A 26,903-nucleotide genomic window follows, 5' to 3' on the forward strand; every position below is an offset into this window, starting at 1 on the left:
CTCAGCCAGGACGTCGGTCCAGAGGGGGGGGGGCTGCTCCGGTCCAGAACAGCGGGGAGGTTGCGGGTTCCGGGTCGCGCGCTCCAGCTTCACACCGCACACCTGCTCACGCGACCCGCAGCTTCCTGCAGCCGAGATGCTCTGCACGCGCCTCACCGGCTGTGCAGCAATGTGCGTGATTGTTGGACGGAACCACTTTAGGAACATGAGGAGGGGGGGCTTTATTAAAGAGACACCAGGAGACTATTTAAAGAGAGGAGCTATTTAATAATAGGAACTATTCCAAACCCTAGGGAGGGAGGGAGGGGGGATTCTATTAACGAGGGACCAGGTGACTAATTAAACATAGGGACCTTTTAATATAAACACAGAAAGAAATATTAATTTTGAATATTGATGAAGTCTGTGAGTACAAGAATTTAATATTCAAAATGTTATAGAGATTAACTCGTTTGGTGGTGTAACAGTGAAAACACTTTATTAAAAAAAACTGGTTCATTTTTCGCTTTTCGCCTGTTTTCAAGACAATGCTGTCCCCTGCGGGACAAAAGAAGAATTACATGTTTCCTGAGAGGAGCCAAGATTACTATAGTTATCTATTACTAATGTTAACGCTACCTATCGTTTCTTGTTATTTGTCACCTGGTGCGTCTGCAATAAAGCCCCCCCCCCCTTGAGTCTTTTACAATAGTTCCTATGTTTAAATAGTCAGCTGGTCCCTCATTAAAATAGTTCCCCGACTCTATTAATGAGGGACCAGCTGACTAATTAAACATAGGAACCTTTTAATATAAACACAGAAAGAAATATTCATTTTGAATATTGATGAAGTCTGTGAGTACAAGAATTTAATATTCAAAATGTTATAGAGATTAAATCGTTTGGTGGTGAAACATTAAAAAAAATCTGGTTCATTTTTCGCTTTTCGCCTGTTTTCAAGACAATGCTGCCCCCTGCGGGACAAAAGAAGAATTACATGTTTCCTGAGAGGAGCCAAGATTACTATAGTAATCTATTACTAATATTAACGCTACCTATCGTTTCTTGTTATTTGTCACCTGGTGCGTCTGCAATAAAGCCCCCCCCCCCCCTTGAGTCTTTTACAATAGTTCCTATGTTTAAATAGTCACCTAGTCCCTCATTAAAATAGTTCCCCGACTCTATTAATGAGGGGCCAGCTGACTAATTAAACATTGGAACCTTTTAATATAAACACAGAAAGAAATATTCATTTTGAGTATTGATGAAGTCTGTGAGTATATGTATTTCATATTTAAAATGTTATAGAGATTAAATCGTTTGGTGGTGAAACAGTAAAAACACTTCACTAAAAAATTCAGGTGCATTTTTCTCTTTTCGCCTGTTTTCAAGACAATGCTGCCCCCTGCGGGACAAAAAGAAGAATTACATGTGGTTTCCTGAGAGGAACGAAAGTTACTGTAGTAATATATTACTTATATTAACGCTACCTATCGTTTCTTGTTATTTGTCACCTGGTGCGTCTGCAGTAAGTCCCCCCCCCCCCCCTTGAGTCTTTTACAATTGTTCCTATTTTCAAATAGTCACCTGGTCCCTCATTAAAAGAGTTCCCCGACTCTATTAATGAGGGACAAGCTGACTAATTAAACATAGGAACCTTTTAATATAAACACAGAAAGAAATATTCATTTTGAGTATTGATGAAGTCTGTGAGTATATGTATTTCATATTTAAAATGTTATAGAGATTAAATCGTTTGGTTGTGACAGTAAAAACACTTCATTAAAAAATTCAGGTGCATTTTTCTCTTTTCGCCTGTTTTCAAGACAATGCTGCCCCCTGCGGGACAAAAAGAAGAATTACATGTGGTTTTCTGAGAGGAACGAAAGTTACTGTAGTAATCAGCTACTAATATTAATGTTACCTACGTCCCTCATTAATAGAGTACCCCCCCTCCCTAGGTTTTAGAATAGTTCCTTTTAATAAAAGGTTCCTATGTTTAAATACTCACCTGGTCCTTCATTAATAAAAGTCCCCCCTCCCTAGGTTTCAGAATAGTTCCTTTAATAAAAGGTTCCTATGTTTAAATATTCACCTGGTCCCTCATTAATAGAGTCCCACCCATCCATAGGTTTTACATTAGTTCCTTTTAATAAAAGGTTCCTATGTGTAAATAGTCTTCTGGTCCGTCATTAATTGTGTCCCCCCCCTCCTTAGATTTAAAATTAGTTCCTAATGTTAAAAGGTTCCAATATTTGAATAGTCACCTGGTCCGTTATTAATTGAGTCCCCCCTCCTTAGGTTTAACAATAGTTCCTATTATTAAAAGGTTCCTATGTTTAAATAGTCGGGGGGACTTTATTACAGACGTACCAGGTGACAAACAAGAAACAATCTATATTTCTAAACAAAGTGTTTTGTAAAAAATAGTAAAAGGAGAAATTTGGCACACGTTGTATTCTGGTTGTATTTGTGTGAGTAACGTTAATATAAGTAACTGATTACTACAGTAATCTTCGTTCCTCTCAGGAAACCACATGTAATTCTTATTTTTGTCCGGCAGGGGGCAGCATTGTCTTGAAAACAGGCGAAAAGAGAAAAATGCACCTGATTTTTTTAATGAAGTGTTTTCGCTGTTTCACCACCAAACGATTTAATCTTTATAACATTTTAAATATGAAATACATGCACTCACCAACTTGATCACTATTCAAAATAAATATTTCTTTCTGTGTTTATATTAAAAGGTTCCTATCTTTAAATAGTCACCTGGTCCCTCATTAATATAGGAACTATTGTTAAAGACTCCAGGGGGGGTGGGGGGGGGGGCTTTATAGAGGCACCAGGTGATAAATAACAAGGAACGATAGGTAGCGTTAATATTAGTAATAGATTACTACAGTAAGGAAACATGTAATTCCTCTTTTTGTCTCGCAGGGGGCAGCATTGTCTTGAAAACAGGACAAAGGCGAAAAATGCACCAGAATTTTTTTAATGAAGTGTTTTTCATGATTGAGGTTGAAACGTTCATATTTATTGTGTAGAAATACAAGATAGTTGTTTTTATCATTAAACACAATCAATATTTCAAGTGAATTAATATATACTATACTATAACTTCTATTTTACAGGTGCAGGCTGTGAATAATCATTTGCTATAAACTCATGCATAAAGGATGGTTAGGGTTGAATTTTGTCCCTCACGACTGGCACTAACTGTGCTTTTATATAAATTATATTGAAAACGTGAGAATAATTGGATTTGAACTGTTTTCTATAATTGGAGACAGGATTTGAATGGTTGGTGAACCTATTATAACCATTAGTCACTTTGGAATCAACACTCTTCACTTTATTTCTCACATTCGAAAGATAACATAATTAAATGACCTGAAAATTTGCAGATTAAACGATGATGAAAATGTTCTTTTATCATCAGTTGTCCTAAAATTAAAAAAAACATTAGTGCAATAATGCTTCATTTATTTATTGCAACACAATTATAGATTATTATTGCTGCTATCTGCTAATGGAAGGACATCCCAGCTTCTTTCTCTGAGTCGTTGAGTGGTTCTACCTGAGTCTCCACACTCACCTGTTACCAACCTGTTGTACCCGAGTCTCTACGCTCCACATGTAAACCACTCTGACGCTGCAGGAATCCCTCATGGATAAAAACACCAGGCTCCACTGGTTCGGACAAGAAACGGAAATTGTGTTCGTGGCTCGTACAGAGGAGTCATGAGACACAAGTGACAAACTGAGCGCTTTCATATGGTCCAGACTTATGTCTTCACATGTGCACGGACACTTTGATCAGACAAATCTTCTGTCAAGTGGATTAACAGAGTTTAAAGTGGGAGGATTAAACAGTTTGGCTCTGGGTTCCACTGATGTGGAGTTACTGGTCAGCGGAGGTTTGTGCGTCTGCTGTGAGAGGAGAAAGAACAATGAGGTCAAAGGTCACAGTGACCTCCTGAGTCTGGACAACAAATACTTTCATACTTCAAGAAACGCAAATATTTTGCAAGTAGACAGTGACTGAAACCATCTCCATGAATGTGAGTGTATCTTTGATATCCTTTGTAATATTTATGGACTTTTGCTTCAGTTTTTCTAGTTGCTAAATGGGACGCAGGAATGAAAAAAAATTCCGCAGAAAAATAAATAAGTAAACACAGAGAGCGGGCACACGGGGGTCGTCTATTTTGGTGATGCGGTGGTTTTAAGAGCGGATCAAACTCTCAGACAGTCGAGCAGCGTTGAGCTATGAACAATAAACACTGGAGAGCAGCCGGGTCGGTAACTGGTTTAAAACATTCAGCAGCAGATGGGTGGACATTGGCTCTTTTACTAACTCGTGTGGTTTTTTCCACTCGGGCTGTTATTGCAGCGATCAGGCTGCAAACACCTGAGACGTGTTAACAGGAAACACGACTGTGGAAAGTGGGATTTCCGAGAACTGGGCCTGCCGGTAAAAGATGATCCAGCATAGGGTCGAGTCCAAATGTGCAAAAGTGGGCCCAGAGTGGAATGTTTGTGGGCTAGTGTGTAAACTCCTATTCCCATGTGTTTTAATGCTTTTATCATTCAGCAGCAAACTGTTGACCTGTAAAATAAAAATATAATCACCAATAGATGCTCGAGGTCTCAAAGACTTACCTGCAGTGGTCTCTGCTCTTAGCTGAGGTCAATTATTAAAGACGTAAAGGAGGCAGATGGAGTCCCTGAGAGAAGAACAACTTTCTGCTTGTGCATTAGTCCAACAACTTTTTACCAGTTTACCATTCTCTTTGGAATTGAAACACTGGTCAAACTGGAGCTTAAAGGAAAACATCTTTACTTTGAGCTACTATGCAGGGCCTTTACTTTCCAGAAATCCATTATTATTAATTAAATGTATAACACAACCTATCTCGATAAGCTAGTGACTGCTTTTACTGAATATTTGCACACACATACATAGTGTTTAGCATTAATGATCAAAATACTGGCACCAAAGCTGATTTATTCAACTTTTGATATTTCTTACAGTTTACATTATAAAAAATATAGAGTAACAAAAGTTCACAGTGTCCAAAAGGCAGTTTTTTAAGTCATATTCAGCAGAAGTGTTTTTGTTCGAGGGGATTCACTGACAAGTTGTGAGGGTACATTGTGTCCAATGAGGATTCAGCTGTTAAGACCTTTAAATACAATACACAACTTGAAAAAAAAAACGAATATTCCCAAATACAAATAAACATATCTGTACAGTTTGTCTGTACACAAACATGTCGTATATTCTCGGTGCATGCATGTTCTTGTATGCAGGCAACCAAACGTGAACATACAGGTTGTCAGGGACGTTTGTTTCATGCTACATAAAACTGCAAACGGCAAAAAACACCTGCATTCATTTACATTTCAGAAACACAAGACACTGAATGTAATTATATACATTTCACAGCACAGGATCAACTTAAATATCAGCAATTTGCTCATGGAACATACCAGAAGGCGAGATGGTGACTGTCTGAACACATTGAAAAGGATTAAAAAACCATATAATGTAGATTCTTCTGAATTTAAAGTAAGATATTATCCTGGAGAAGTTCAGTTTGACAATCTCTGCAAAATCCAGTCGTATTTGTCAATGTAGAGTCGGTCTATGTCTTAAATCTAACATTTACATATTATAGCTTTTTGGGGCTTTTTCAGCAGCACAACTTAAACAACTTGTTTATTTTAAATATCTCTTATCTCTGAATAATGCCTTGCAAACTTAATTTGGTTATAATTATGGGAAAAAATTGCCCAAAAGGAACCCTTAGTTAATTATCTCTTTAAGGCACGTATATTCAACATATACGAATGTCAACATGTATAGAGAATGTTTCTTTTTGTTAGAGGCCCTCTCCAAAATTTGCTCTCTATTAGGTGAGATCAGAATTTCAGAAGAAAAACATAATTATAGTCCATTAAAATAACTCTGACCTTGCTCTCCTTACATCAAACCAGTGTTTATACATATATCTCTAAGTTCCATCACAGTTTTATATATATTTAATTGTTACTTATGACAAAGTTACCTGTTGGCGGCTCTTTTATGTTGTGTTCATGCTGTGGAATGTTCAAGTACGACCGTGTAGTATTTGGTGATTGTTGAGAAATAACCTTAACGCATAAACATCCAGAAAACAGGGGGGAGACTGTCCCTGTGTGACGAATAAAATCCATCAAGTTGTTTCAGGACACAAATACATCTGTGGAAATAACAGAAAAGTGAGAAGACGTCAGCGATGCAAATGTCCTCGTCCGTGTTTTCCACTGTGAACGCTGCAAAACGTGAAAATTAAAGCAAATGAGGCAGAAATCTGCAAGTCTCTGTTCATTTCTTCTCTCCGTTCACTCAGTGAAGATGAAGTGAGGGGATATTTCAGTTTTTCAGTCTCTGCTGAAGGCAGCCGACACTTGAGCAAGCGACCAAGCTGCCTGTAAAGTCCCTATACAGGATTAGTAAGTCCTCTGAACTCACCTGACAATAACACATGAGCAGATGAGTGTTGTCTCAGTCCAGAAGGAATCCAGCTACATGTAATGTCTGGAGCTTTGTTGAAGCCCTGGATCTTGGTTTTTTTTTACTGAGCTTTCAAACTGTCCTGAGCACAAGTGGAGCACGTCAGGGGGGATGAGGTGAGAGTTAGGTTTCAGTTGCAGGTGGTTGTTTAAATCAAACATGGCTCCTCCTTGAGTAGATGTAAGAGGCGCTGGTTATAAACTGTTATCGTCCATCATGGGGGTAAATGTGTCCGTGTGCTTTCTCTCAGGGAGTGAAATGTAAACATCAATCTCATGCCTGTGCCTTAAATGAAGAGCTGCAGTCAGTAACGCGCCTGACAACACGTTCAAAACTGCATCCTGTTGCTTAAATCAAACACAAACCGAAGCGTAATGGGAAAGGTTTCAGTGAAGATACGTGATGTAACTGCTTTGAACGTCCGACCGGCTCATCAGGCGGTAGATTCTCTTACCAGTTACATGTGGCTCACACAGGTCTGTGGCCTCTGAAAAAAGAAGTTAAAACACCTATCTCCGCTTAAAACCACAACTTGTTCTCTGTGTAAAGAGCCAAAGACTTTATATAAATGGAATCTGACATTCAGAAGAAGAAAGGTGTTTTTCCCAAAACGTGAAACTATTCCTTTAACTCATTAACCATTGATTTACAGCGTTGTGTTCTGAATTAGCTTGCACCTGTCAGATTTCTGCTCTCACCTTCATACACTGAGAAGGAGTTTCATCTGAATTTTTTTATTTAAACGTCCCCCTGCTAAAGAAATAGGACCTGTTGACAGTGATGTCTGTAGATCACACAGACTTACAGAAGTATTTAAGATCTCTGGAACCTGATGATGATGATTTTGGTGTTGACTTCCGGACATCCTTCAGGCTGCTGAAGAGGGTCGTTTTCTCTCAGCTGTGCATGTAGGCCCTGCAGGGGGAGTCTGGATGGAAGTCGTACTTGCCCAGACTGGGAGGATAGTAGGTGGTGGCGAACATGTTGCTGGAGGCCAGCGGGGAAGGGAAGTGGTTGCACGTCTCGTCATTCACGTGGAGATTGTTCTTGTTTAGTGTCTAAGGAGTAGAGACAAAGAGAATTCTTATGATAGAAAACAATCGCTTTGTCATTTGGTCTTTCTCTCTTTAATCTGAGGAGACATGCGAGTGGTACCTTAAACTCCATGGGGATGTACTTCTCATTCTTTGGCGTGCTGTTGCCCTGCTTGTTGTAGGTCAGGTGGTTGGGCGTGCTGGGGTGGATCACCGCTGACTCTGCTGACGGTCGGTTCAGGGAGTGGTGGTACGTGTAGGCCAGCGCTGAGAGTAACGCTGCTGCAAAGAAACTAGCTGAGCCCACAGCGAGCAGCTGGAACAAGGTGAAGGCTGGAGGCGCAGGGGAGAGAGCAAAGGATGAGATTAGAGATAATGCAAAACCATGAGGAAGAAAACCAGAGGTGAGGTGTGGCAAGCGGTTGGAAAAGAATGACCTCAAACTGGAAGTTGATGTTGCTCCTGGCTGCAATGAAACTTTATCTAAAGTCCAGTCCCTCGCCACATCGGGCCAGGGCTGCAAACAAAACTCAATATGCTACAAAGTGTGTGGTGCACGGGTGGAAAAAAGCTTTGTGACCTTGCAACAATAACTAGGTGTTGCTACATGTTCAGAGGCTTCAAAGAAACAGAGGTGATATTGATTCACTTTGGATTCAACAGGAGCGCGAAGGTACAGCACCTGACAGCACACACACACACTAACACACACACACAGACACACAGATGAGTTGTGTGTCAGGCTCTAACAAAGAATAACAAGTCTCAGAGAGCTCATGGAAAGACGGCACTCACTTCCACAGCTGTGGTCGTCCTGTCCGGGTAGAACGACTGGAGAAAGAGAGTGACACAAAAACAAATCAATGTAGTGAAGTTTAATCTTTAAGGCGCTAAAGGATCAGAAGATACCAAACAAACGTCAACAGGATCCCCATTCATTTGTACTTTTAACTTGTGTGATTGTCAAACAAATACAAAGTGTGCTTTTACCTGGCGCCTCATGCGGCTGACACGGCCTGGACTGGGTGACGTTGCCCTGGCAGAGTCCGGCCTCAGACACCACGTCCTCACTGCAGCGGCGACTGCGATGCTGCAGACCCTCCTCGTCGCACTCCCCCCACTCGCCCCGACCTGATGACCGAAAGAGAAGAGGAGACACAGTGAAAACCAGACTTAGACAAAGCGCACAGGAACAAACGTTGGGTTTCGCAGTTCACAGGTGATGTCAATGTCTCCACTTTAATTTAAAAGTCCAAATAAATGTCCCTGTTTGGATCAGTTGTAAATTTGGAGGATAATACATTTTTTTTTTCTGTTTAATTTCTATCTTTTAGCCGATGCATTCTGGGATACGCTCCAACGACCCCACTGTTTGTCTTCTCAACACAAATATTGATTCACTTGCTGTGTGGAGATTTCCCATCAGCATCCATACAAACAACATTATTCAATCTTTGCAGACAGGCTGAATCTATCGAGTGTATTTATGGTGCGACAGTTATTTTAGATGACATTAAACTCTGTTCAGAAGTTTTTAAACAGTTAGAAAGTGGAAATATGACTAAAAGGGGCAAAAAATGGCAAAAGCCTTCTCACAAATCGAATCAGTTCAACTGAATGTTTGTGCCAAATTTGAATAAATACCCTCAAAGCGTTTTGAATACATCATGATTTACATTGAAAGTCTTCTATAATGCAGCTTTACATATGTTTTCATACCTTCACAAGTATGTGTGTTGCAGAGAGCCTCTTCAGTGTGGAGGCCTATACAGATGTCCCCTCCGTTAGCTGGCGGGGGGCTGCTGCACTGCCGAGTCCGCTGGTAGTGTCCACCTCCACAGCTGGACGAGCACTGGGACCAGGGGGACCAGCAAGACCAAGCTCCACTCACTGGTGCGCGCACATACAGTAAACTTTATTCATACTATTAATATTTTCTGCTTTTGTCAACTACGCTGCCAAAATGCTCCAGTTACCTGAGCAGGGCTGAGTGTTGCAGTCCTGATACTCCACCGGGGATCCCACACAGGAGCTCGGGTTGGTCCTGCCCTCTGCCGTCGAGCAGATACGTTTGCGGGTTCGGAAACCTCTGGAACACTGCTGTGAACAGCCGGACCACGTTTCCCAGGATCCCCAGCGAGCATCTTGGGGCTGGGACAGAGTGCGGCCAGTGGACTTCACCAAGTCTTCAACCAGAGCTGGAACACATTTTTTAAGTGGTAATTCTTCAGACCCAAACAGGCAGCTACAATCTCGCTGTGTTAAATAACCCAGAATTAAAGAGGAGAAACACCTGTCGTGTCTCTGAGGAGCGGAGGAATCATCATCGATCCTCGCCGTAACAGATCAATGATATTTCATCAATCTGCTGATGGCTGACACAGTTTCACAGATACAGTAAATTAGACTTTGGACCTGGCTTGGCAGCTACAATCAAACCCAGAAAGTTACTCCCAGGTATCTGATCCCCAAGTTATGTTTGCATCAAACAGTCTTTTAATCTCACTGAAGCCCAAGCCGGAATGTACCGCATACGAACACTTCCTTCTTTCAACCAAGATGTCATTTAAAGCTAGTAGTGATTGGAGGATCGTCCATCTTTTTACACATACTACAGCATTAAGAAACACTAATCACTGCACCATGTGTTCCTCCATGGGAACAAAATCATGTTGCCATGGTACCTGACACGGCTGTATTTGTGATTTTTTCACTACTCTGCAGAGAGAAAGAAAAGACTTGTTCAGATACTCACAGTCCGTCTGACAGGCTCCAGACCCGTCACTGGGACAGAACCGGGTCTCCGCCTTCTTCTTGCCCAGCTGCAGCTGCTGCGGGTCGGGCAGCAGGGCCCGGCAGGTGTACCTGAACCTCTGCTCCTGCCGGGACCCGTTCTGACTGACGTTCACTGGCATCCAGGGAGTCCAGGGGGTGTTGCGGCGGACCTCAGGGCAAGCCTCCAGGTTACAGACCTTAAACTCCTAGAGTGGAAGGAGCAAACATTGCTGAGACATTGCTGAGCCACAGGCTGTAGCTAATGCTTTATTTACTTTATCTGCCAACACCATACGTCCTAATGTTTCCTATAATGCATTATGAACAGCTTGTAGAAACAGTGCTGCATTAATACATCCTGCTAAACAACAGGGATACTGATGTTTTTACTGGAGCGAGTTTATTATGCAGCCAATTACTGCGTTGAATGGGACCATTTAACAAAGCTGCATCCTGCTGAAAACATAAAATTATGCTTCACAGTCACTTCTTATGGAGTGGGTTCATCAGGGATGAGTCAGATGGGGCTACTCTTAATGGATGGTTGCAGGAATATGACAATAAAAATCTCCCATTATATATATGCTGGCCTGCGTCCAGGCCAGCTCAAACCACAGGTACCCAAGGTTAACAGCATGTGCCTGATATTAAAATGTTTCTGCCCCGCAAGCAGAAGAGCGTCAGGTCACTTTCTTTTCTGTTACTTGAAAGATTAATTTAATTACTTTTCAACTTTTTAATGAAGTTTCATGTTTTTAATTTTTATATTAGTCTGCACATAAAAACTACTACACCGATTTTCCTGAGACTCTTAGATGGGACATGAGCCAAGAGAGATCCATTACATTTTGGTGCAGGTCTGGACAAAGGATCCACGATTGTTTTTCAACTTTCTTTTTTTCCGCTCTACTGAGTGCCACTCTGCATTAGCTTATTGCTATGGGAGTACTGCAATGTGAAGGTTGAACCTTTAAGATTCTATTCCTGACATTTTCTTAATATATATATACCGCCATCAGGTCAGACTGGAAACTTTGTGGCGTGCACAGGTGGTGGCTTCCAAGATTTGCAATTAGCAGCATTTTTTGTTAAGTGTGGCATCATAGACCTTTTGTGGAGCAAGCAAATTCTACTCGTTTGTAGTATCCCTAAGCAGATCTGTCTACTTTTGCAAATGAATTCATAAATAATCTGGATCGGTTTTACTTTCACAACAAACCCTGACTTTTCAGCACTGCAGTACCGTGGCACATCCAGGACACGAGTTTCCATTCTCACAGGTTCTGGTCCTGGAGTGGACCCCACCTCCACATTCGGCACTGCAGTGAGCCCAGGGGCTCCACGCTGTCCACGCCACTGGCATGGGACATGGCCTTTTCTCGTTGCACAGCCTGGAAACAGAACATTAAAGCATGCTCAGGTCTTCCTGGTTTTATCTAAGCTTCAAATATGTCAAAACTCTAGCTAAGCTTAATTTGTGCCTTGACTAGCACTGATGTGGTGATATTTCATGGCTGCATGCATGTTATTTTATACATGCATGCAGCCATGCAGTAAATATGGCTGCTGCATCCTCACCTCTCCTCTCGACCCTGGCCGACGCAGATTCGACCACCGTGGCGAGGCGAGGGGTTGTTGCAGGAGCGCTGCCTGACTTCGAAGCCGATGCCGCAGCTGCTGCTGCACTGGCCCCATGAAGACCAGGGAGTCCAGCCGCCATTCCTGAGGAGCAGGAAACGTAAATACCATATATCTATATAAAATACCATATATTAGCAATTGAATAGCAATACAATTATTCAACTAGTTGTATTAATATATAATATTTTCCGATTTATTAGTATAACATATCATAAAGACATGTACCTAGAACAGTTTGCCACCTGAATGGTGGGACCCTTGCATTCAACGCCGCCACATCGGGCCACCGGTCCGTCACATGACCGGGAGCGACATGCGCAGCTGCTGATGGAGCCCTCGCCGTCGTCGTGGTTACAGGGCTGCCACGGTGCCCAGGGACCGAAAGCGCCATCCTGCGTTAAGTTCCTCACCTCCAGAAAGACATATTTTACACATAATACCTATTCTACCTTTTATACAGTACAGAACATTACACAGGTGTGTGCGTCTTACTGGGCACTCTGTGATGTTTTGGGTCCACTGGTTCATATTGGAGCTCTCTTCGAAGGTGGTGCAACGCTTCTGTTTGAGATCCCAGCCGCAGTACGGGTCCCTGGCTTCCAGGCAGGAACTAACAAGAGATCGGACATTTAGCTGAATAATATTCGAGAATCCCTGCTACACACTGTTTGATTTAAAATGACACCACAAACTCGTCTGCCTTCGATCAGCAGCTGTCGAATGATTTGAGATTATCAAAGAACTTCTATTGTGTTAATACCGAGAAGTACTTTACAGTACATCATAAATATTTTGCAAGGTTGTCAGCATATTCTAGTTGTGCGTTTACTGTCAACAAATTCACTAATAGCCTACTTGTGTAATTTCTGCTCTGGGGCAAGCCAAAATATGGAGTGACAGTTCAAAAGCAGTTTCTTTACAGGGGAAAATAAAAAGGGCTCTTAACATAATCATCTTTGTCAGCGTTAACTGTGAACGGTTCAGACTCGGAGACCCACAAGTGTTTGTCTCTTTAATGGTTCTGAGCTAATTAATGTTTTCTTCTCAAGTTGGCTAAGTAAATTTTCACATTGAAATTCATACACAAAGACTCACAGATTTGAAGTGCCACAATTAGACTTATAAGGGTATAAATAAAGTTTGATTGCACGCTTGAGGTCTGTACCGTTCGTTTGGATAGTTGGAGCATCGCTCTAAGGGGATCTTCACCAATCTGTCATCGAGTCCCACAAACAAGGACCTGTCACTCTGGAGAATTTTCAGGCTCTTGATTGGCCGGATTTGTCCGTCAGGGAGGATCCGGAGCTCCTCCAGGTAGCAGCCTTGAAGGCTCCTGTTGGTTGTGGAGAGAGCCTTCAGGATGGTGCCATACTCTGACAAGATGGACAAAGAAAGAAGTTCTGTTATTTAACTTTCGATTTTAAATGAGTAGTGTAACTTCTGCCAAACTCTGCCCCGTGTTCCTCACCAGTGCCGATGTACATGACATGGTAGAGCGTGTCTCGGCCCTGCACGATGTCCACTACCAGCTTGGAGAGGCGCAGGTTGTCCTGGGTGAGCAGCGGGTTGGTGGTGATCGGCTGCACCACGTCGTTCATCAGGAAGAGGCGCTGGGCGTCCTGGAGGTTGCGCTCTGTCAGGTTTCCCCCGGGGCCTCCCTCCTCCAGAGTGCCACACTGAGGATTGAAGACGGGAGGATCAGTGTTTCAGAAAGAGACTGAGGTGACTAAGAACAGCATGTGTTGGGTCGACAGGACTTTCTCTAACCATAGTATGTGTCTGTAGTGAAATCTGTATATTATGTACATATCACAATGTTAGTTATGTTATTTCTATTATATTTGATTGCTTATATGATATTGCAATTTAAAGTGCCCAAGCACTTGGTGAGAAGAGTTTTCTTCATACTGTCCTGCATTAATAATCTTTTTGTGCACTCACACAGCCGAATTGTTGTACCCTTGGAGGAAAGGCTGTGAAACTCGTGAAATACGCAACAGTCTCATATCTATTAACACCATGTCTGTCAGGCATGTCCACTGGATCCAGTCTTTCGAAATACGAGTTACCTGAAAATTGGGTATGGGGTTTGGGGTAGAGAGCCAGGCAGTGCGGGGATTCTCCTGGTAGCGGAAAGGTCCGTTGAAAGCGAGAGTGATGGCGCTCAGATTGAAAGCACAGACGGCTGAAGCTGATATGCTGTTCCTGGAGGACGGGGGATGTTATCATGGTCAGATCGCAGTAATTCAACGTGAAAGACAATAAGGAAAGCAAAGGTGGAGGCTTGAGGAAAATGACAAACCTTGACAGGTAAAATAAATCACGCACATTCCCCTTTAATGATGCCGTCAATGACTATAACTACCACTCACACATTAGTTGTGAAGATGCCGTAGATCAGGTCCTGCTCTGGTAAGTAAAAGGTGCTCTGCAGCTCGTGGTAGTAAAAGGGAATTTCTCCTGAGCGCGAGCAGTTGAGTCGGGCCTTCATGAAGGTCGTCCAGGTGTCCTCCAACAGGAAACGACCACCCATGTCGTTCTTGCAGACCCGCGCCACTCGAGAGAACACCATCTTCCCACAGTCGTTTTCCACTGCCGTTTCTCTCAGGAAGAAGTAGGCAAAGCGACCAATCTCATAGACAGACACAAAATGAGGCTCTGAATGAAAAAAGAGAAAATATATGATGTTCACAAACAGACACATGAGGCTGTAAACCAATCTGTGGTGCTTTGTTTACCGTTGAGCCACTTGGAGTTGTACTGGGCGCTGCGCAGCGGCGGCATGTTCCCCAGGCTCCTGTAGATGACTGGGTCACGTCCCGAGAAGTCAATCACTGTAGCGGCGTACAACTCGCCCTTCTCTGTTACCATGGCGGTGGAGTTGTGACGCGGGTCGTAGGGACATCGGGCAACACCGTTCACGGTTTCCAATACCTCACCGATGTTGTCAATCTGAGAGAAGGACAGACAGAGGATGGAAACAGCTGAAGTCTTTAAAGGAAATGTATTTCCCTTCGGTTTTTAGGCTGCGTTCAACCTCCCATCCACATTCAATCAAAACTTTCAATTAATTTGCAAGGACATATTAACACTCTAGCATTTTCCAAATGCACAAATATATCACTTATATTACGAAAAAACCCTTAATCATTACCCTCCTTTGCAAAGACCTACTTCCTTTTCAGGGGATTAAATTGTCAGGCATTCAATTGATTATTTGATCATAAGAAAAATACTGGACAATTGTTTTTATGGTCAAACAAAAACATTTTCTGAACTAGTTTTGTTAATTTCCCAAAAATAATTCTAATGTTTGGAGGATCCTGGTAACTTGCTTGGTGTGATCTCATGATAAACTCTTGTACCAACCTGCCTGCTCATACACACGGGGGCAAAAGCGTTGGTCCCACACGTGAAGAGCGTCCTCCCACTGATCAACAGAACCCGGAGGTAGTTCTGACATTCCTCCTGCAGACAAATGCATCTATGTTTCATGAGAAAGAACTGACCCTCTATCGTTCATTAAACTTGAACAACAGAGTAAACATAAACGGAGTGTGACCCATTTCCTCTGTGTGATGCAAACTGCACCCTACCTCAGATTTGCCCTTGCTCTGACATGAGCGCTTTGTATCGTCACTGGGTGCCCATTCTGTCGCCTGTGGAAGAAACAACATATATAGTACTGTATAATCATGTTTTTAAGATTTAAACATTGTGCATTAAATTAATTTTATATAATAATAAAAAAGCCTTTATCTCGGCTGGTGTCACCTGTATGAGGGAGGCGTTGCTCAAACTCAGCGTGAAGATAAAGTTTCTGAAAATAAGAAATAAGCAGCAGAGACACACAGAGGTTGAGTTTAATAGATGGGTTATGATTCTTAATCTCGCTCTTTGAGTATTGATCTTATTTAGTTTCTTGTAGTGTTGTCATTAATATGATCCACATGTTTAAATTTCCCATTTCCTCCCCTGATCTCATCCTATAAACCTGAAGACTTACATTTACTTTATCACATTGCACACTTGAAATGTTTATCTGCTTATTTGTTACCTCGCTCCCACAATGAGCTGGTTTCTGCTCAGGTCCAGAGCCAGCTGGGAGAAATCCTTCACTCCTGGATGGGAGAACTCCGACATCCATGGCGTCAACACTGAATGAAGAGTGAGGGGTGGAGGGGGAGTAAAGGGTTAATGGTCACAGGACAAGTTAAATAGAAGTAGGAGGGGTGAAAAAAGACAAGAAATAAAGGGAGAAAGACATTATGAAAGATGAACAATGACGGGTAGAAAAAGATTAATGAGAGGACAGACAAAAGGCAGGAGAATAAGAGGAGGAGAAAGAGGTGGGAGGAGCAGGATAAAGAGCAAGAACAGGAGGAAGACAAGGAGCAAATCAGAAGAATGAAGAGGAAGCGGGAGGAGGAGAATTAGGAAGAAGGGGAAGAAATAAGTTGTTCATTATTTGCGTGGGAATCCCTCTTCACCAAATGATACCTGTCTCACAGTCTTCAATTACTCCCTCAGTGTTTTGACTGATGTGTCAATAAATCAGTCAGAGAGTGACACCAGAACGAGGCCGGGTTCAAGGGTTCAACACTCCACGTTTTAAAAATTGGGGGCAGAATAAGAGGTCGGAGTTTAGGCAGGTGAATGATTGAATACATATATCCATTGGGGTTTCCTTTTCTGCTCGGCTGTTTTAAAGCTTGAGTTGGGATTAACCACCATATTTGATAGTTTCTGGAGTGAGAAGATCTAAATGTGTGCCATTCTTGTGTGTTGCTGTCTGTAGCGGTTGAAGAAAATGTATGTGTGCATGAGGTTTGTGTTTGGATGTAAACGACATCTCACATTCCAGCTGCTTCGGTAAAAGCTGCACCCCTGCAATGTTTCCAATTCAAACTGGCATGAAGAAAATAAAATAAGATTATTTTACTTACAATAACTGTGAAAATAACTCAGTTTTTCTACCTTATGACTTTGTTTTCTATGTAAATTGTCATTCTAGATAAAATCTAATAAATCACATCTACCACCGCAGGATACAGCTCTGAAGAACTGAATATTAAACACGGCTTCTGCTGCCTCACCTTAATTCCTCTTTTTGAAGGGGCCGGTTCAGGGGGACAAACGTATCCAAAACAATAACAGCACAGTTTGCCAGACGAACAATTTGAGCTGAATGGAAACTGACATTCAGTCAAAATAACATAAACAAGGGCCCAGTTGTTAAACAGCTGGATGTATTAATTAAATCTAAACTTGTACGTCTGATAAATGCACCGATGTACAAATAAGTGTGAGGCCGAATGCACAAGGAGAATACAGAACCTGAATTTAATCATCTCTAAAAGAAAGTTAATCCTCATTGGTCGCAATACTTATTCCTTATTAATCTCATAATATTTTATAATATTTATTAAGACTGTGAGCAAACTGACCTTTCACTCTTGTCCTCAGCTCCACTTTTTTTAACGATGTTACCGCATGAATACAAACCGTCACCTGAGCAACAGGGACTTTCAAAGGGAGCTATTAAATCAAAATTGCTTTTGTGCATTTCCCTGCACACATTATGACCCGTGTCCATGCACACACTCACAGACACTCTGCTCGGCATGAAAAGTGAGTCTTTCTAACAGCGGCCGTGTCCCGAGGCTTCGCTCTTTCACCCCTGTTGTTAACTACACAGAATTAGAAACACTCATTTGGCAGAAAAAGCCTTAGTATGAAAACAGTATGAGGGGAAACTGAGGATAGATGTGAACTGTTCAGTCAGTCAAAGCTTCAAACCTTCCTGGAGCGAGATGTGGACATGGCACTGATGATGTGTTGTTTCATCCACTGCTGTTTTTTCTGCAATTTCTGTCCATTCTTTGTATTTCTTGCTTCTTGTTTAACATCACTAAGCTCCTCTCTCTTTCACATCTCCCTCTATGAACCTCATGGGTTTCACGTTGTCTTAATTGCCTCATCAGCCCTAATATGTTACACTTCTGTCTTATTTCCCTGCTTTCCTTGGCATAGTTAGTTTCCATGCTGTGTTTCCCCTGTACCAGTTCTCATCAATTGTCTAGAGTCCAGCGTTCCAGCCTTTCTTCCAGTGTCCGCCTCAAATTTATTTTATTTTCTGGTGACATTACCCACCTGACCTGGAACCTCACCTTGTGTCTAAAGGTGCGTTGATACAAGAATAACAGGATTTCTTCAGTCAAAACACAAGGAGCAGAGTGGAAACTGATTTTGAATACCATACATTCTTATACCATATATAATGGGCCTGCCTCTTTGTTCAGTTTTTAAAAGACTTCTCATTAGTATTTGGACTCTTCATTGACCTCCCTCTCTCTCCAGATAACTAGTGTTGATGTACTCACTTTGGTAGGAGACAACAGGATGCTCCTTTCTGCTGCAGTCTGCGAGTTTGATGTGAGGCTGCTGGGACAGACAGACGGACGAGCAGATGAGCAGCACAAGGCCATGGGGGGAGAGGGCCCACACCCCCCAACCTGACGTCAGCATAGCTACAACCACACCCGGTCTTCAATCAGGTCCTCAGGAAACACCTGTTGTAAGAGAAACGCACATGAGAAAAGACTATCAAACACTTATGGTGGAAATTCTTAATACATCTTAAATCCACATTTGTTTCCCTCCCTTCCCTGTTCTCTGTCAGCCTGTCCATCTATTTCAAATTAGTTTTGCCAGTCCTGCGGCCCAACGGTCCGTCTGCCGCTGCTGGGTGTCCAGCCCCTCGCTGTCAGCAGGACTCGGTCACGGCTGATTCACCTCAAAAGGCCCGGGCCGCAAGATCTTTCTAATGCCGACTCTGAGACAGAGGGTGCCGTCTGCAGCAGCTCTTCATGACTGAGGAGAGCCATTGAGAGACGAGACTGGGCCCAGAGCCAAACACGGGCTGTGAACTTTGAACTGCGAGCCACATGAGGAGCCTTTGTGTCAACATCAAGATCCATTTACGTACATGAAGTCTGCTCAAAGATAATTGTCTGATGGTGATGTGCACATGGTTTTAGCAAAGGCACATTCAAAAATTGGCTGGGGACTTAGCAGGTATCTACAGTGTATTGAAGATCAAACAAACCAAGAGTTTTTTAATGATGTAAACAGACAATATTAAATTAATTACTAGCTATTAGACGTTGCCTGAGTGCATTTTGTATTTTGCTGGTTGTGATTGGCTTTTCTTCTGCTCCATCGCCCACCTCCATTTCTTTCTCCTTCTCCTCTTTTATTTTCCTTTCCAACATCAGTTAATAATCTTGAAGAACCAGTGAAAGCAATCTGAGCAATGGGAATTTCATTCAGTGTTATCAAATAACTCAAACTGCCAGGAGTAAAATCTCGCTGACAAATACAAATGTGGCTCATTTCTCACCACCCTGTGCGGCATATTGACACACAGGCCAGAAGCACTTCTTCAAAATATACTGTTACAGCCGTTTACACAGGAGAGCGTTTATTTTTAGCATGAGATACACAAAGCAGGGGATGACACTCCTGATCCCTGCATGGTCTTTTTTCAAGGGATAGACACTCATCGTAAGAGCACCCTTAAAAGGTTGTAGACAAACCAAAGGTGGTTGTTTTAACTCTAACATGATGGAGAACAGACATTCAGGCTGCTTTCAGACATGCACTGAAGTCATTGTAATGGCGCCCTTAAAAAAAGTTGTGGCCAAAGCTGTTATAATCTCTATAACTAGTGAGAAAAGATGTTAGAGAACAGGGAGTGGCACTAGTGCTCGTGTTTGAATATAAAGCTTTTGGAGTTTGAAAGAAAAACTGTTAAATTGCAGCTGAGGTCTGTAGAGAAACGGTCTCAGAGATTGATGCAGACTTCTGGTTCTAAATTTGTCCGAATTGGAAGATAGAGTATTTTTTAAAGGCTTTATATTCTTCACGACAGTTCAGCAGCTCCCTCTTTCTGTCAGTTTGTGTGCATGAGCTGTGTGCTCTGCAGAATAGAAGTGTTGAATGTCTGTTTGTGGAGGGGAGGCAGAGGTTTTTCAACCTGCTGGGTCCGACATTGCTGCTTAATGAAGCGATGGGAACAGAGGCTCCGCCGCTGGCCTCACTTTTGTTATGTGGCCGTGCTCGTCTCGCCGTGCAAAGGCCGAACAGTGAGAGGCCTAATGTTCAGGGATTTATCTCTTTAGTACAATGAGAAGCAGCAGCAGCGGATGTCAGTCAGAGTCTGCAGAGACAGTAGGGAGATGTACAGATGCAGATTCTTAACAAGTCGCCATAACTACATAGCAACATCGGTTGTTCTGTCGCTAATTTGGTTAAGTTTAGTCAACTAAAACTACTACGTTAAGATGAGAGAAAGTTTGTAGTTATGGTTAAAAGTAAATAACAGTGATTGTCAATAAGAGACTTCTCAATTATTGGATAAAATGTGTTATCTGATATGAATTTGAGAAAAGTTTTCAGTGCTTGACGAGATCAGGATCAGCCAAAACACGATCTGCTGCCAGATGCAAACAGGGAGGAAAGCGGCCTTGACTGAACCGTAGGAAGTGAAAGTGGCAAACATTCAAGCCTCGCTGTGTTTTCCTGGAGCCCGGAGCGTGTCAGAGCATTCATCCATTCATTCGCTGGTGTAGCTGCCTGTGCCGGAAAAACACCATAAAGCTCGAACAACCTGTGAAGAGATTAGAAATACAGAGTCGGCGATTCATGTGACCGGCCTGTGGGAGGGAAACTTGCAGGAACACGGAGTGAACATGTGACCCCCACACGGAGATGAACACTGCCAGGATTTAAACCTCTGAACCTGAGAGTCTAATGGCTTCACTGTATCAACAGACCAACACATGACAGGTGTATACATTACAGCTCTGTTTGCCTCGTGTTTTCTCTCCATAACTTACAGTACATGTCCGCCTGTGACTCCTCGCTCAAGCACCTTCAGCCTTCACCGTGCTCAGAGGAAACACAGACTCTGCATAACTACGATGCTTATGTTTTTATTGAAGGGTTTAACACTGTCGGAGATAAACACAGCTGCTCCAGAGTAAAGTAAAACCACTGATGCCAAAGTAAAACTAGGAGGAGATTACGTTTTTGCCCCTGTCTGTGTGTTTGTTTGTCAGCTTGTGCACACAAATACTACCGAAAGGATTTCCAAACTTGGTGGAAGGATGGAAAATGAGCCAAGAAGTAATCCATCAAATGTTGGCATGTTTTGGGACAAAGGGGTGTATGCAGGAATATATTGAGCACTTGACGGGACTTTTTTTGACGTTTTTATTTTATTTCCAAGTCAATAAGTCATGGATCTTGATGAACAAAATCTGGCATGTTAGGGAACTGATATTAATAAGCCTGTGAAATTTGGTGCAGATTGATTGAAATAAGGGGAACTGGGTCTTTAACTTTGGTGTTAATAAAAAACTCAAAAAAACAAAATCTCCTTTTTTCTCTCTGCAAGCTTTTGACAGCCTTCCTCCAGAGACATTGCATCTTTATCCACCGCCTCACAATACACCTAATCGTCACAAACACCACTCACACACCCCACCATTTGAAAAGCAGGGAATCTCGAGCTTTAAAAGCATGTATACAAAATGTAACACTGAACTTGTCTTGTTTCAGGAACTTTCTATTCAAGCACTCCTGGCTTTGTCTTTAGAAAACTGAAGGAGTAGAACATTTCAGTCTTTTCAGGAACCACAGAGACGGCCCCCCCCCCGCGGTGTGTGTCACTCGGATGCCTTCAGTCCACGGCTTATCTATGAATGAGTTGATTTGATGAAGGGGAGAGTAAGGCATGGATGAACTTCTTTAGGATGAGCGGGGCGACACTGTAAAGGTGCTATTTCTTTGTCTGTCAGGATGAGTAAATCCTCCTCGGTTATACCTCACAAAACATTTACTGTCCCTCTTGCGATCAAATGCAGTTCCACCAGGATTATAGAGGCGACAAAATGAGCATGCCTAGACACTGGGTGCACATCTCAGGCGAGCTTCATTCAAATCCAGACAAATCCTCTTTACCGAGGTAATATATGACAAGGAAATTAATTACAAGCTATTATTTCCTCATTCAGTAGCCCTGTAATTTGTTCCTCCGTGACACGAGAAAGAAAAGGAGGGAGTCCAGTATCTGACCTTTGTAGATGTCTTTCTTGTCTAAACTCTCATTAAAAGAAACAGAGAGCCCCCCTTTCAGCATCGCCCTACAAGCAAAAACTTGCAAACTTTAAATTCCTCCCTAAATAGGAAAAGGCTCGCAAAACAGCAGCTGGAATGAAGAGTAAATTTTCTGACAGTTGCTCTCGCTTGACGGTAACTGATCCCTCACCTATGAAAAAGTATTAATCAGCAATGAAGTCAATTCATGGGGATTTGTTAGTTGTAGCAAATGGACACTGCGAGGGCATCCAGAGTCTCTCCATCAAAATATTCAGAGAGGACCATTTCCGAGGCCGTATTCTCAGCTCCTTCCTACCGGGGTGAATGGCCTCTCTGTGCAACCTGCCAACTATCTGCCAATGGCCGCTCTCTTTTACAAGTGAATAGACTGAGTTTAGCCACAGTTAAAAAGACACACTAACGTGCCATGGCCGCGCCACAATGGCTGCTCGGGTAATTTGCCAAACCTAATGATGCCGGTTTGGCCCCGGCGAGAGGAGGTAGAGAGCAGGAATCCTAAAGAGGCACACAGCTGCACCGCCCGTCTCTTCCTATCTCCCTCTCTGTCTCCCTCTGTTCTCTTATCATCGACTCCAATTTCTTTTGCTTTCTCGAATAAATGCCACAAGGATGGTGTATTAACAAGTCTTTTAGCATCAACTTCCCTGAAGCATACAGAAACCTTCCACTAAGTTTTGTGGTAATCCGTCCAGTAGTTTTCGCATAATCTCTAATGATCAAACAAACAGAAACATAACCTTGGCAGAGGTAATTAATGCTGAAGTTGCTCTGTCTGTTGAATGTGTAAACAGGTATTGGTTTGCTAACATGAGAGCAATATTCAATGTGTATTATATGTATGTAATAATCAAATGGGAGTGATTCATAGCTTGTTTTGTTTAAGACGTTGTCACAAGGTGGTTGGATGTAAAAAGAAAAAAAAAGTTTTTTCAAAGTGCAACCACCAGTTGACTGCACATGAAGTGATAATACATTTAAGAGGATTCAGAGACACAAACAGTAAATATATTAATTACATCACAAACTCCTGCCTCAAAAATGATTATACCGACTATTTTCTACATCTCTACATATGCTCAGACACCTGAAGGCAAACAACGGTATTCAGGCATCAACAACATTTAAGCAAAATTATCCCAGACCAATTTTAAACGGAGGTTAAGATCTCCACCATAGACTGTAAATAATGATGGACGATGCATCACCACTTCTGTCCAGAAATGAAGCCAAAATATCCTGGATACAAACACTGCCATGTTGCACTTTGGGAGCCAGAGGCTGCACAGCGCTGCAGTATCGAGGTCCGGCTGACACACCTACAATGATTCAAACTATCATTTTGTGCATGTGATTTGAATGGTTATTGGCACAATAAAACAAATGTATTTTTAGTCTATTCTCTGTATTGCGAGTAGTTTGTTTTAATTTGGAAAGCCAAGCTTTCCTTTAAGTTATTCTTAAAAAAATCTTTGACTACTGTCCATAAACTACATGTTGGGCATGGACATATTGTGCCAGGGATGGCCGTGGTAAACGTGACATACTATCATGCAAACTAAGAGAGTCTCTATTCTTTGAATCTCTTGTGTGACTGAAGGTCTTAGTATTTTAATGAGTAATTCATTACATGTAATTGATGATGCTGTCAGAGGGAAGGATCTCAGCTCTGGTTGAAGAAGAGAGCAGCATGTTTGTAAAGATCCCTGCGGTGCCAGGGATTATTGTCCAGTTATGGCTAATAGCACATTCAATAAATATTCCATTACAAACTAATCAACTAAAGATATGAGTTTATTAATCATGTAATCAGGTATGGTGGCCGTTGCCAGTAGTAGCAGCAGGTACATGTTTCTAGATGTTGCTTCTTGTCAAAAACATTCATTAGTATCCCAAGAGGATAGTCACTACAACCTGTGTCTCTTGCTTGACAAAAAACTGCTCATCAAACAACACACATTCAGACATGATGTCAGAATCCAGACTGATGTTATTGATCCATTGGGGACTTTTCCTCTGTTTGTCCTCCCCTTTCCAATTTCAGCACTCATGCCACAGAACAAAGAAAATATCCGCCACACATTACCTGAGCTCCCCCCCTGAGTGTGAGCACATGTCTATCCACGCAGCTGCAGCCTCCGAAGTCAGAGACTGAGTGATATATATACGCTGAGGATGGGAGTGAAATGTGGGGGGAGAGGGGAGAGGTGAAGGGTCATATTATTGATCATAAGAAATGAGCCTGCGGAGAGGAAACGGAATGACTGCCAGGCGAGTTGGACACAAAGACCGAAAAGGACGGCACAAAAGAATAAGTAATTGCACTGAAAGAACCCACCTCTCCATGGGAGACGTGCATGCACACAGAAATATAGAGGAGAATGAACTTACTTGTTCACCATCACCCAACTGCTCCGAGAGACTCTCACACGGGCGGCACGGATCCCGACGCTTCACATGGTGAGAGGGAAGGGAAGAGAGGACGAGGTATGAAAAACAAGGGAGGGAGAAGTTGTTTCACATCGACACACAGTGGCACGCTGACCAGAGTGTGTGCAGAGAGGTGGAAGGGGAGTAACGCAGGAGGGGGGAGCAAAGCATTCCTGTTTGTGCAGAGCAAACTGTTAACTCTCTGAATGTAGAGGGGACGTCTGCCCGCTGTGAGAGTGTGTATTGTTATGCTTATAAGATCCAGTTTGAGAATTGGGTTCAATAAAAAAGGTCAGATTAAGGTGGTAATCAGCTCAATTGTTTAAACCAGTGTTTTGTTCTTATATAGTGAATATTGTGATGTTCTTGCACTTCATTTTCCACAGATGTCAACAGGTCAAAACTTGAATTTATAACTTAAAGAAGCCTCAAAATAAGTGTGATGGTTCACTGACCTGGAATAGAGAGAATGTTTCCACTTTCATTCCCCCTCCTCAGCCTGAACGTGCTCGATGTAACTTTGGTGAGCAGGTACCATCTCCTGTGAGACGTTTGTAACTGTCTGATGATCGCAGCTTCAATTTAATTGTCAGAATCAGGTCCAGCAAGTTCAAGAGTGATGCTGAACTGTAGATCAGTTAAAGAAGTAGAAGTTATTAAAAACCAGCATTTATCTCCAATATTCAGCAGAGAACTTTCGAAAGGATTATAAACATATTTTGGTGTATTTCAACAGGTGGAACACAGGGGATAAAATGCAACAATCTAATGACAATACCAAACAAAAGTAAGACTAATGTAAAAAGACGACTACGAATCTACAAATTCCATCAACCTATGAAAGCGTCTTTATGTCAAAGTTACTGAGATGCTGATGACCTTAGATAACGTCCTCAAACTGACTAAATGAGTGCGTAAAGACGGACAAGAGCGACACTGTTCTGGTGTAAAGTTTTAAATCAATCTGAAACAAACTGAGCCTTGGTGTTGGTCGAACACAGCTGCAGTGGCATCAGCGTGCAAATGAATCAGGAGACGAGAGTCAATAGCAAACGACATTAGCTCAGGCAAACATTTCGTTTGCTTAAACAGTGAAATCCAGTCTGACCTCGCGACACACCACCAGAGACAGAAAGAGTAAACACGGGGCATTGATAACTAAATGTAAAGTAAAGTTAGTGTGATAGAGGACATTCCACCTTAATAAAACGTAACATCATTGTTTTAATGGGACTGCGGCATCTTTCAAGGTGGAAGAATTTAATGTGATGTTATCAACAAATTCACACCAAAGCTGACACGACCACTGCAGATGAAAATCTACCTGACACGACTGACGCACAACAAAAGGCAACGAATAATCAGGTTGTTGTTTCATTGAAGAATAGTTACATATTATGTAAAAAGCTAAGAAACTATTTGCTTTCTGTAATAAAATATGCTACACTGGAATATTTTACTGCAAATACAAGATGTTTTCTGCCTCTGCAAAGAGAGTCCTCAACAGTCTGAATTAATATGATATAGTTTGATAATGATGTCTTTCCAGTGTGGACAAGGAATATTTAATTTCTGATCAGTGCTGTTTGACAGGAAAGTTAAAAAGACCAAACTCTTTACGGAAATGTTCCGAAAGCACAAAATGAGAAGAGTTTTCAAATTAACCCAGTCTAGTGTGGATGAACTCTGAGTCAAATCCATTGTCTGTGTCAACAAGCAGGAGGGTAAGACGTGTCTTCGTGCTGTTGACAGAGACACCAGTCAGACGTGGCTGTAGAAGTGGCTGCCAATCTGAGAAGACGAAGGGCTGACCTCCTATTCGGAAATTAATAGCACCAATTAATCATATCCACCGAGAAACGACAGGAACGTTTAGCTCATGGTGTGCCCAGCAGAGCATAAGAGACAAATAACACTTTCCAGCTTCATCCCCGACCATTACAGAGCGGGATATTCATCTCTCGCGGCCTCAGCCACTGCGCAGCGAAGAGAACCAAACCCCCCTGAGAGGATGAATGGCTCGCTCCTGTGCAAACTTCAGGATGACCTCCTCTGGCTCTGTTTTAACAACCCTCCTGTCACTGCTGAGGCTGAAAGATTACAGGCACAGAGAGAGGCAGGGGAGAGAGCGGAGGAAAAAGCCAAACCAGGACCATCGAAAGATGGCCACCTTTGGAAACATCGAGGACAGTGGTTTTCAGGGGGGGGGGCCTAAAAGAACGCCAGCAAGCTCGTAACTAAAACAAGTGAATATGATGACTTCTGCGTCACTGTGTGTGTTTCGGAAAGTGTCTCAGGATTTC

At 42.4% G+C, this 26,903-nt stretch overlaps 1 protein-coding gene across 1 annotated transcript; it reads right to left on the reverse strand.

Moving 5' to 3' along the window:
- Positions 1–7,434: 7,434 nt before the first annotated feature.
- Positions 7,435–18,516, reverse strand: LOC132996812 (semaphorin-5B-like). Its single transcript, XM_061067172.1, has 21 exons — positions 18,372–18,516; positions 16,046–16,145; positions 15,763–15,808; positions 15,585–15,647; positions 15,358–15,456; positions 14,727–14,940; positions 14,361–14,646; positions 14,058–14,193; positions 13,457–13,664; positions 13,154–13,361; positions 12,481–12,598; positions 12,214–12,398; positions 11,926–12,069; positions 11,591–11,738; positions 10,328–10,553; positions 9,549–9,770; positions 9,292–9,462; positions 8,563–8,703; positions 8,368–8,403; positions 7,694–7,905; positions 7,435–7,596 (listed from the first exon to the last, which is right to left on the reverse strand). The coding sequence occupies exons 1-21, from the start codon at positions 18,514–18,516 to the stop codon at positions 7,435–7,437; spliced, it is 3,270 nt and encodes a 1,089-aa protein (XP_060923155.1).
- Positions 18,517–26,903: the final 8,387 nt, after the last annotated feature.

The sequence above is a fragment of the Limanda limanda genome, chromosome 23 (assembly GCF_963576545.1).
Source record: "Limanda limanda chromosome 23, fLimLim1.1, whole genome shotgun sequence".
In the NCBI taxonomy this organism is placed as follows: Eukaryota; Metazoa; Chordata; class Actinopteri; order Pleuronectiformes; family Pleuronectidae; genus Limanda; species Limanda limanda.